The 12,472-nt window shown below is 39.4% G+C and overlaps 1 protein-coding gene across 8 annotated transcripts in view; it reads left to right on the plus strand.

Moving 5' to 3' along the window:
• The window catches only part of MYO1D (myosin ID), a 383,024-nt gene that overhangs the window by 229,393 nt on the left and 141,159 nt on the right, over positions 1-12,472 (plus strand). For all 8 annotated transcript variants that reach the window (XM_055101291.2, XM_063599124.1, XM_034942108.3 and 5 more), the window contains one exon: positions 7,406-7,519. In XM_055101291.2, the coding sequence (XP_054957266.1) occupies positions 7,406-7,519 (114 nt within the window). The remainder of the gene's footprint in view (positions 1-7,405; positions 7,520-12,472) is intronic.

The following is a 12,472-nucleotide window of genomic DNA, read 5'->3' on the forward strand; positions in this document are numbered from 1 at the left end:
TTACAGAACCAGTGTTCTATTGAATATTTGTAGGTGCTGAAAAAGGGTTTCATAGTTTAAAGTATTTTGTAAATACTGGGTTAAACATGCTCTTTAAGTGCAGAATTCTCACAGCCTTTAATATATTCATGGGATCCTGACTGTTAGAAGGAAAACTAACAAACAGAAAGGACTTCCACACCAAAACCCCATCTGTACGTCACCATCATCAAAGACCAAAGGTAGATAAAACCACAAAGATCGGGAAAAAACAGAGCAGAAAAACTGAAAATTCTAAAAATCAGAGCACCTCTCCTCCTCCAAAGGAACGCAGCTCCTCACCAGCAATGGGACAAAGCTGGATGGAGAATGACTTTGACGAGCTGAGAGAAGAAGGCTTCAGATGATCAAACTTCTCCGAGCTAAAGGAGGAAGTTCGAACCCATCACAAAGAAGTTAAAAACCTTGAAAAAAGATTAGATGAATGGCTAACTAGAATAACCAATGCAGAGAAGTCATTAAAGGACCTGATGGAGCTGAAAACCATGGCACGAGAACTACGTGACGAATGCACAAGCTTCAGTAACTGATTCGATCAACTGGAAGAAAGGGTATCAGTGATTGAAGATCAAATGAATGAAATGAAGTGAGAAGAGAAGTTTAGAGAAAAAAAAATAAAAAGAAACGCACAAAGCCTCCAAGAAATATGGGACTATGTGAAAAGACCAAATCTCCGTCTGATTGGTGCACCTGAAAGTGACAGGGAGAGTGGAACCAAGTTGGAAAACACTCTGCAGGATATTATCCAGGAGAACTTCCCCAACCTAACAAGGCAGGCCAACATTCAAATTCAGGAAATACAGAGAACGCCACAAAGATACTCCTCGAGAAGAGCAACTCCAAGACACATAATTGTCAGATTCACCAAAGTTGAAATGAAGGAAAAAATGTTAAGGGCAGCCCTCGGGTTACCCACAAAGGGAAGCCCATCACACTAACAGCTGATCTCTCGGCAGAAACTCTACAAGCCAGAAGAGAGTGGGGGCCAATATTCAACATTCTTAAAGAAAAGAATTTTCAACCCGCAATTTCATATCCAACCAAACTAAGCTTCATAAGTGAAGGAGAAATAAAATCCTTTACAGACAGGCAAATGCTGAGAGATTTTGTCACCACCAGGCCTGCCCTACAAGAGCTCCTGAAGGAAGCACTAAACATGGAAAGGAACAACTGGTACCAGCCACTGCAAAAACATGCCAAATTGTAAAAGCCATCGATGCTAGGAAGAAACTGCATCAACTAATGAGCAAAATAACCAGCTAACATCATAATGACAGGATTAGATTCACACATAACAATATTAACCTTAAATGTAAATGTGCAAAATGCTCCAATTAAAAGACACAGGCTGGCAAATTGGATAAAGAGTCAAGACCCATCAGGGTACTGTATTCAAGAAACCCATCTTACATGTAGAGACACACATAGGCTCAAAATAAAGGGATGGAGGAAGATCTACCAATCTAATAGAAAACAAAAAAAGGCAGGGGTTGCAATCCTAGTCTCTGATAAAACGGACTTTAAACCAACGAAGATCAAAAGAGACAAAGAAGGCCACCACATAATGGTAAAGGGATCAATTCAACAAGAAGAGCTAACTGTCCTAAATATATATGCACCCAATATAGGAGCACCCAGATTCATAAAGCAAGTCCTTAGAGACCTACAAAGAGACTTAGACTCCCACACAATAATAATGGGAGACTTTAACACCCCACTGTCAACACTGGACAGATCAACGAGACAGAAAGTTAACAAGTATATCCAGGAATTGAACTCAGCTCTGCACCAAGCGGACCTAATAGACATCTACAGAACTCTCCACCCCAAATCAACAGAATATACATTCTTCTCAGCACCACGCCGCACTTATTCCAAAAGTGACCACATAGTTGGAAGTAAAGCACTCCTCAACAAATGTAAAAGAACAGAAATTATAACAAACTGTCTCTCAGACCTGTGCAATCAAACTAGAATGCAGGATTAAGAAACTCACTCAAAACTGCTCAACTACATGGAAACTGAACAACCTGCTCCTGAATAACTACTGGGTACATAACGAAATGAAGGCAGAAATAAAGATGTTCTTTGAAACCAACGAGAACAAAGACACAACATACCAGAATCTCTGGGACACATTCAAAGCAGTGTGTAGAGGGAAATTTATAGCACTAAATGCGCACAAGAGAAAGCAGGAAAGATCTAAACTTGACACCCTAACATCACAATTAAAAGAACTAGAGAAGCAAGAGCAAACACATTCAAAAGCTAGCAGAAGGCAAGAAATAACTAAAATCAGAGCAGAACTGAAGGAGATGGAGACACAAAAAACCCTTCAAAAAATCAATGAATCCAGGAGCTGGTTTGTTGAAAAGATCAACAAAATTGATAGACCACTAGCAAGACTCATAAAGAAGAAAAGAGAGAAGAATCAAATAGACACAATAAAAAATGATAAAGGGGATATCACCACCGATCCCACAGAAATACAAACTACCATCAGAGAATACCATAAGCACCTCTACGCAAATAAACTAAAAAATCTAGAAGAAATGGATAAATTCCTGGACACATACACCCTCCCAAGACTAAACCAGGAAGAAGGTGAATCTCTTAATAGACCAATAACAGGATCTGAAATTGAGGCAATAATTAATAGCTTACCAACCAAAAAAAGTCCAAGACCAGACAGGATTCACAGCTGAATTCTACCAGAGGTAGAAGGAGGAGCTGGTACCATTCCTTCTGAAACTATTCCAATCAATAGAAAAAGAGGGAATCCTCCCTAACTTATTTTATGAGGCCAGCATCATCCTGATACCAAAGCCTGGCAGAGACACAACAAAAAAAGAGAATTTTAGACCAATATACCTGATGAACATCGATGCAAAAATCCTGAATAAAATACTGGCAAACCAAGTCCAGCAGCACATCAAAAAGCTTATCCACCATGATCAAGTTGTCTTCATCCCTGGGATGCACGACTGGTTCAACGTAATCCAGCATATAAACAGAACTAAAGATAAAAAACACATGATTATCTCAATAGATGCAGAAAAGGCCTTTGACAAAATTCAACAACCCTTCATGCTAAACACTCTAAATAAATTAGGTATTGATGGGACGTATCTCAAAATAATAAGAACTATTTATGACAAAACCACAGCCAATATCATACTGAATGGGCAAAAAGTGGAAGCATTCCCTTTGAAAACTGGCACAAGACAGGGATGCCCTCTCTCACCACTCCTATTCAACAGTGTTGGAAGTTCTGGCCAGGGCAATCAGGCAGGAGAAAGAAATAAAGGGTATTCAATTAGGAAAAGAGGAAGTCAAATTGTCCCTGTTTGCAGATGACATGATTGTATATCTAGAAAACCCCATGGTCTCAGCCCAAAATCTCCTTAAGCTGATAAGCAACTTCAGCAAACTCTCAGGATACAAAATCAGTCTTCAAAAATCTCAAGCATTCTTATACACCAATAACAGACAGACAGAGAGCCAAATCATGAGTGAACTCCCATTCACAATTGCTTCAAAGAGAATAAAATACCTAAGAATCCAACTTACAAGGGTTGTGAAGGACCTCTTCAAGGAGAACAAACCACTGCTCAATGAAATAAAAGAGGACAAAAACAAATGGAAGAACATTCCATGCTCATGGATAGGAGGAGTCAATATCGTGAAAATGGCCATACTGCCCAAGGTAATTTATAGATTCAGTGCCATCCCCATCAAGCTACCAATGACTTTCTTCACAGAATTGGAAAAAACTACTGTAAAGTTCATATGGAACCAAAAAAGAGCCTGCATTGCCAAGTCCATTCTAAGCCAAAAGAACAAAGCTGGAGGCATCACGCTACCTGACTTCAAACTATACTACAAGGCTACAGTAACCAAAACAGCATGGTACTGGTACCAAAACAGAGATATAGACCAATGGAACAGAACAGAGCCCTCAGAAATAATACCACACATCTACAACTATCTCATCTTTGACAAACCTGACAAAAACAAGAAATGGGGAAAGGATTCCCTATTCAACAAATGGTGCTGGGAAAACTGGCTAGCCATATGTAGAAAGCTGAAACTGGATGCCTTCCTTACACCTCATACAAAAATTAATTCAAGATGGATTAAAGGCTAAAATGTTAGACCTAAAACCATAAAAACCCTAGAAGAAAACCTAGGCAATAACATTCAGACATAGGCATGGGCAAGAACTTCATGTCTAAAACACCAAAAGCAATGGCAACAAAAGCCAGAATTGACAAACGGGATCTAATTAAACTAAAGAGCTTCTGCACAGCAAAAGAAACTACCATCAGAGTGAACAGGCAACCTGCAGAATGGGAGAAAATTTTTGCAATCTACTCATCTGACAAAGGGCTAATATCCAGAATCTACAAAGAACTCAAACAAATTTACAAGAAAAAAAGCAACCCCATCAACAAGTGGGAGAAAGATATGAACAGACACTTCTCAAAAGAAGACGTTTATGCAGCCAACACACACATGAAAAAATGCTCATCATCACCGGCCATCAGAGAAATGCAAATCAAAACCACAATGAGATGCCATCTCACACAAGTTAGAATGGCGATCATTAAAAAGTCAGGAAACAACAGGTGCTGGAGAGGATGTGGAGAAATAGGAACACTTTTACACTGTTGGTTGGACTGTAAACTAGTTCAACCATTGTGGAAGACAGTGTGGTGATTCCTCAGGGATCTAGAACTAGAAATACCATTTGACCCAGCCATCCCATTACTGGGTATGTGCTAAGGATTATAAATCATGCTGCTATAAAGACACATGCACACGTATGTTTATTGTGGCACTATTCACAATAGCAAAGACTTGGAAACAACCCAAATGTCCAACAATGATAGACTGGATTAAGAAAATGTGGCACATATACACCATGGAATACTATGCAGCCATAAAAAATGATGAGTTCATGTCCTTTGTAGGGACATGGATGAAGCTGGAAACCATCATTCTCAGCAAACTATCGCAAGGACAAAAAAGCAAACACCACATGTTCTCACTCATAGGTGGGAATGGAACAATGAGAACACTTGGACACAGAAAGGGGAACATCACACACTGGGGCCTGTTGTGGGGTGGGGGGAGGGGGGAGGGATAGCATTAGGAGATATACCTAATTTAAATGACGAGTTAATGGGTGCAGCACACCAACATGGCACGTGTATACATATGTAACAAACCTGCACATTGTGCACATGTACCCTAGAACTTAAAGTATAATTTTAAAAATCTATATATAAAAAATAATAAAATAAATTTTAAAAAGGAAAAAATATATATTCATGGGATATGAATATCCCTAGTGGAGGCTGTGGTTTGCAGTATTTCTGAAACCAACTTGTCCATGGACCCTTACTTTCACAAAACCTCACATAAGGCTAGAACTGAACAGCTTAGAAAAATGCTGCTATACAAAGACTTGGAACCAACCCAAATGTCCAACAATGATAGACTGGATTAAGAAAATGTGGCACATATACACCATGGAATACTATGCAGCCATAAAAAATGATGAGTTCATGTCCTTTGTAGGGACATGGATGAAATTGGAAATCATCATTCTCAGTAAACTATCGCAAGAACAAAAAACCAAACACCGCATATTCTCACTCATAGGTGGGAATTGAACAATGAGATCACATGGACACAGGAAGGGGAACATCACACTCTGGGGACTGTTGTGGGGTGGGGGGAGGGGGGAGGGATAGCATCGGGAGATATACCTAATGCTAGATGACGAGTTAGTGGGTGCAGCGCAGCAGCATGGCACATGTATACATATGTAACTAACCTGCACATTGTGCACATGTACCCTAAAACTTAAAGTATAATAATAAAAGAAAAAAAAAAAGAAAAATGCTGCTATAGAAGCTCTTCACTCACTGTGTTTCAAGTTTTCTGACAAGTGCCAATCCTCTGTTAATAGCAAAAGCTGTTGCTATGTAAAGTTATTTACTAAGGCTAATAATTATTCCACCATATAGATTCTATTTTACTCTCAATTACAGACACCATTTTTGTCAAGTTGAAGACTGAAAAAATGTGCTTTGGTTATTAAGGAAATGCTTAGAGAATTGACTGATTTCTAAAACTATGGGGCAAAGGGGAGAAGATTGAATAAAATTCAAACTAAAATTTAAAGTTTAGTTTGCTATATCCTCCCTATAGCAATATATCCTGCTGTGTTCCATCCTGCCAATCTTAATTTCATTAGCTAAATAGCCTACCGAAGCTAACCATGTTTTCAAATTGATCTCTAACTTCTTTGTTTGCATCTTAGAAATAAGAATTTGAAGGAGGGGATGGAGGATATAGATCACAACTATGCCTTCTTTTCTAGTTGAGGAGGGCTTTTTAAGTTTTCTGTTTGTTGGTTTGGTTTGCATTCTTTTTCCTTCTAGTTACTGAAAAACATGATATCGTAGTGGTTCAAAAATGTTTAGTGCTAGGTACGTTGATTAGTATCCAAGTCTAGCTGAACATGGTGGCGCATGCTGGCAGTCTCAACAACTTAGGAGGCAGGAGGATCACTTGAGCCCAGGAATTTGAGGCTGCACTGAGTCACTGCTTGAGCCACTACACACTATCTTGGGTGACAGAGTGAGACCCTCATCTTTTTAAAATACATATGTGTTTATTACCCAAGTCTAAGTAGCTAACTACTTATAAAATATCCTGTGGTTAATTCTGCTCTTAGGAAAAGATTTACCTGAACATGTGAATCTTCTCTGACCCTCTGTCTAATAAAGTAGCATTCTACACACACACACACACACACACACACACACAATTTCTCCCAATCTCATAATCTAGTTTATTTTCTTTATATCATTATATGAAATTATTTTTACTTATTAGTTTCCTATTTGTCTCATCCCTATATACTAGTCTCAGATTCTTATTATAACCAAGGGCTTCATATTATTTCTTTGTATAATTGGGTTATTTGCCTTTTAGTTATTGAATTGTATTAGTTCTTTACATAGTCCAGATACAAGTCCCTTTTTAGATATATGATTTTCAAAGTTTTTCTCCCATTCTCTGGGTTTGCCTTTTTACTTACTTGATGGTGTCTGGGTTACATATGTTTAGTCCTTTAATTCTTCTATGGTTTTCTTGTTTTCCATGTTCAATTGTAAAATTTCAATTGCCAAATTCCACAAGTATGGGAACAGCTACTCCTTTTAAATCTTTATTGCATCCAGTAGAGTGGCTATACATGGTTCACATCTATTAAAGAATTTGTCTTCACAGTCAGCCAACTTGATTTCATTATTGATGAGATACTATGGTTTATTGGTTTGTTCTCTTACAGGTAAATCGATTTAGTAAGGTGGAAGACAGAGCAATTTTTGTCACTGACCGTCACCTGTATAAAATGGATCCCACTAAACAGTACAAGGTGATGAAGACTATCCCTCTATACAATGTAAGTCCTCTGTGCTTCTCTCTGGATAAAGATTCTTAACCTGGTGCTCATGGACCACTAATGGGTCAATAGACTGAGTTCTAGAATCTTTGGGGCTTTAGGATGCCCATGAATTCCTGAAATTTTATGTGTCATATGTTTTGTAGAAATGTACAGTTTTCTAAAAGGATCCAAAGTTTCCAAGAGATAAATGCAGACATTTTTTAAAGTGTAAGGACTACTGATTCTTTGTGATCTTTCTCTATTCCTGATCCACTGTTTAAATGCACTGGCGTATAATGCATTTTCTTATTTGTTTTCATAAGGTTTGTTTTTATATGGAAATGGTAGAAAATCGGTAGGGGATTACTTAAAATATTACTTTTTCTCTTTTAAATGTAAAATGTATGCTGCTTCCAGAATTCTTTTCACTATATATTTTGTGCATATTTAGTTGTTGATTGTGTGATCTTTGGTGTAAGTCCACTTTATTGTTCACTATAACCATACAGTTTTCTAATTCCGTTATCATTTTTTATTTGAAATACGCAATTTCGTGGGTATCTCCTTGAATCGCAATATGAGTTTGTTTGTTTGTAATTTGTCCTTCTTAATAGAGTCTGCTTTACAAGTGACTGTTTATTCTGATTCTTCGGAAAGATCCTACCGGAATATTGGACCTTTTCACGTGTCAGGTGATTTTCCTCTGTTAGTTGTTAAAGAAGGAAGACTGTGTTTGTCTAATACTGGAAACTATGAGGAGTATTACTTAGAGAGTATTTTAAATCCTTTTGGTTGCTGCAAGAGGGAATAGGAAACATACTGTTTTACAGTTTTATTTTGCTAAGTCAGGGGTCCTTTTAGTTATAAGGTACAAGGAAGACAAACTATTCCTGGCTTTGCTGAATGCTTTAGAATGATTTAGACCATGGGGTGGAGATCCGTCTTCACTATGCACCCCTCACCCAACCCCTCACACACACACCTTTTTTCCTTTCAATAGAAAGGCCAATAGATTGCAACTAAGGCTAAAATGATATGACACTCTTTTTTATTTTATTTTATTTATTTTTTAGACAGTTTGACTCTGTCCCCCAGGCTGGAGTGCAGTGGCACGATATCAGGTCACCGCAACCTCCACCTCCTAGGTTCAGGTGATTCTTGTGCCTCTGCCTCCTGAGTAGCTGGGATTATAGGTGCACGCCACCATGCCCAGGTATTTTGTATTTTTAGTAGTGATGGGGTTTCGCCAAGTTGACCAGGCTGGTCTCAAACTCCTGGCCTCAAGTGATCCACCCGCTGTGGTCTCCCAAAGTGCTGGGATTACAGGCATAAGCCACCACACCCAGCCCTAAAACACTCTTGATTATATGTAGTCTTCTTATATATAGACTTATAATCTTCTATTGCAGTTACAGTTTAAGCCTAATAACCCTCCAATCTTGAAGTAGGAGATGAAGATAGATGAGGCAGAAAATCATATTTTGTCCAAGTCTAAAGAAGTGTGAAACCAAAAAAATTAATTGTGGTATGTGTTTTGTTCCTTTTCCTTGCTTTCTATTAAGGGGAGATTCATCAGGCACATGATATAAATTCAATAAATAGTTAAACAGCTCTTTGAACCGAAGTTGTTTTCCCTTATTCATGTCAACTGGTTTGTATTTATAGTCACTGTTTCCCTTTATCTTCATCATTATCATTGCTAATTGTTATTAATAATATCATGACATCATAAAAACTAACAATGTTTAACTACAGTAGTAAAGGTAAAACGTCAGTGGGATGGATACACCCCGTTGCAGATGCTGTCAACACCCTGCCCATACCGTCTCGTATTCCCATACCATATTTGTGCATACCAGCCTGATTTCCAGCAGCCAACATCTTTGTCAAAAAGCTGCCCTCAGGCTGCCAAACCTGCTTTGCCCTTACTCACAGAGGGCTGGAAGTGCCTAGGCACTCATTGTGTGATAAGTGTGGGGTATAAATACTCCATCTCCATCACTCATTGGCCAAGACAGTTCCAGGCTGTCTCACACCGTTTCCTAGAGCTTCCCTGCAGGAGTAAACTTGCCCACAGTGGTGGCTGCCTTCTCTCCCCACTTCCTTGCCAGTGTGCCTGAACCTCCCAAATCAACTCTGTATACTCATCAGCCTTTATCTCAGGGTCTGCTTCTGGGTGAACTAACTTCAGAAGGGCAGCCACCTTTTCAGAGGGAGCAAGTTCGATGTGATGGGGAACTTCCAACTAGACCTGTCATTGTTTTTAAGTCTGAAGCAAATATGTCAGAATATTAAGTATGGATGATAGGGACATGAGTATTTGTTATATTATTATTTATACTTTTCTGTATGATTGAAATATTTTGAAATTAAAAACAAAGTTTAAGATAAAGAACCTTTTAAAAACATGATGATGCTAATAATAGTGTTGGAGAAGCTGGGAGGGGATGAAGGAAAGTGATTTCAATTTTAACCATATTGAGTTTGAGGTTTTTGTGAAACGTACAAGTATACTTTCCATAGATAGTTGGAAGTCTGATGGTATAGAGTGGGAAAGAATTCATCATTTCAAATTTAAGAGTGGACCCAGGTATAGTTGGAGGCCGAAATTATGAGTCAAGAGAGAGAAAGGGGGTGGATTATTCAAAAACATCCACAGTTAAGTGGTGGGAAAAAGAGAATCACTGAAGGAAATGGAATAAAAAGGAAATTTCTTTATGGACCTCCATTTTCTCATCTCTCTTTTAATGGACTAAATGAGCTCTAATTTCCCTTCAGTTCTATACTTTTTAAATTATTCTACGAAAGAAAAAAACTATGGGAACATCATGTTTCAAAATCAAATCGGAAAGTTTTCAGAAATAAGAGTAGTCAGTAAAAACATACAGGGCATAGCTAAGGGCATCCACACTTCTCTCATTCTCCACCTTTCATTTCTCCTTCTATAGAGGTTCCTTTCCTGTTTTAGTTAGTCCTTTCTTGCTCCAAGGACAGACTGTAAGCGCATTCTGTCTTAAGTAATGTTTCTTCCCCCCTCCCCCCCCGCCCCGAGACGGAGTCTTGCTCTGTCACCCAGGCTGGAGTGCAGTGGCGCCATCTCGGCTCACTGCAACCTCCGCCTCCCAGGTTCAAGCAATTCTCCTGCCTCAGCCTCCCAAGTAGCTGAGATTACAGGTGCCTGCCACCGTGCCCAGCTAATTTTTTTTGTATTTTTAGTAGAGATGGGGTTTCACCAGGCTGGTCTTGAGCTCCTCACCTCATGATCTACCCACCTTGGCCTCTCAAAGCGCTGGGATTACAGGCATGAGCCACCACGCCTGGCCCCATTTTTGATTTTAGTAAAGGTACAAGGGTAGTAAGGGAATCAAATCCCATGGAAACCCAGGAAATGCTACCATTCAGGTTTTAAGGCAGCTTTAAGGGACCCTGCTATCGTTTAGCCTCCTCCACAACCTGAGTTTTGCATAGCCTATGTTTCTGCCATTCTTTCTCTTTTTCTCTTTTTCTCTTTGTCTATCTTCTTACTCACAGTTACTTCTTTCTTGCTAGACAGCATGGGTCAGCTTTAGGCTAAGGTCTGAGTCAGCCAACTCAGCAAACCATTAGAGTTTCATCTTGCAGTAACATATTGAACACAGTGTCTCAGATGAGGCCTCGCCATAGCAACCAATGCTGGGTGATCCAGATCGGTACTTTTGTTCATGCCAAATGCTTGCAAATCTATGCTTAGCCTTTCCTTACTTTTTCTGGTATGGCATGGATAATTCCTACTATTCATTTTGGGGTATAACTGATCTCCTCCCTCCACTATTTATCACTGTCATCCTTAGGCCCAAGCCACATTTGGACTTTGGTCACAGATCACGCTGAATATTGGGGTGGGTCATTGGGTTTTCCCAGCAGAAAGGAGCAGCAGAAGAGAAGTGCTTCAGATAGGCCAGGTTGGCCAGGCATCCTAGGTCCTTGGATTCTTCCCAGCTACTCCCACTCCAATTGCCAGCATCCCAGTCTTTGTCAAACAGGACCTAAAATTGTGCTCATGAATCTCCAGGATAGGTGAAAACTCAGCTGATGTTGCAATTTGGTAGTTTGTCTAATCATTCTTGAACGTAGTCTTCATGAGTGCTTTCAGCAGAAAGTGGTTCCTCTGTTTCCTTAACTGCCCCCAGCCACGCACTATGGGACCAATATTTGTTGTTTTCCTAATGCACTATAAAAAGTACCCATCCAATCCCACTATCCTTACATCTCCTAATGCATTGAACTTCTATAAATCAGCAACTAACTTTAATGGGCACACCAGCCATCTCCCATGGGTCACCAGTGATAGGTTAAGTAACATCTTCCTCCATACAGACCATGAACTGCTGGCTTTCCACACTGGGTGGAGCAATCCTCCTTTGCCCCTCCTTGTTGAGATGCTGCAGCCAATTGCACACCCCCTCTTGAGAGTTGCTTTTTGCAGCATCCTGGTGCTCATTTCTTCCTGCTAGGTTTTGAGTTGTAATGAACAGAGACTTAAGGGACCTCGAGTAGACAGGAGGTGGGCGATTTTAAATTGCATCTGGGTCAGAGAGAATGACAGTCTAGAAATTACCTTCTTTGGGATTTTAGGCAGTTATACATCAGATCATCTATACATCACACCCTCAATAACTAAACCATTCAATTCAGATAATTACTGAGTGTTCATTATATGCCAGCCACATATGTATTAGGAACATAGAGGTGTCAAAACAGGCAAAATCTCTGCAAGTCTTGGAATTTACATTCCAATGGGGAAAAGTATATGTGTGTGTATGTATATACATACGCACATGATATAGTCCATAGAAGGTGATAAGGGAAAAAATAAAATCAGGAAAGAAGATAGAACGTGTGAGGTGTGTTGTAAGTTTAAATAGGGTGACCAGGCCTCACTGAGAAGTTGACATTTAAGCAAAGACTTGAAGGAGTTAAGGAATGAACCGT

This window comes from Pan paniscus, chromosome 19, assembly GCF_029289425.2.
Source record: "Pan paniscus chromosome 19, NHGRI_mPanPan1-v2.0_pri, whole genome shotgun sequence".
NCBI classification, from domain to species: Eukaryota; Metazoa; Chordata; class Mammalia; order Primates; family Hominidae; genus Pan; species Pan paniscus.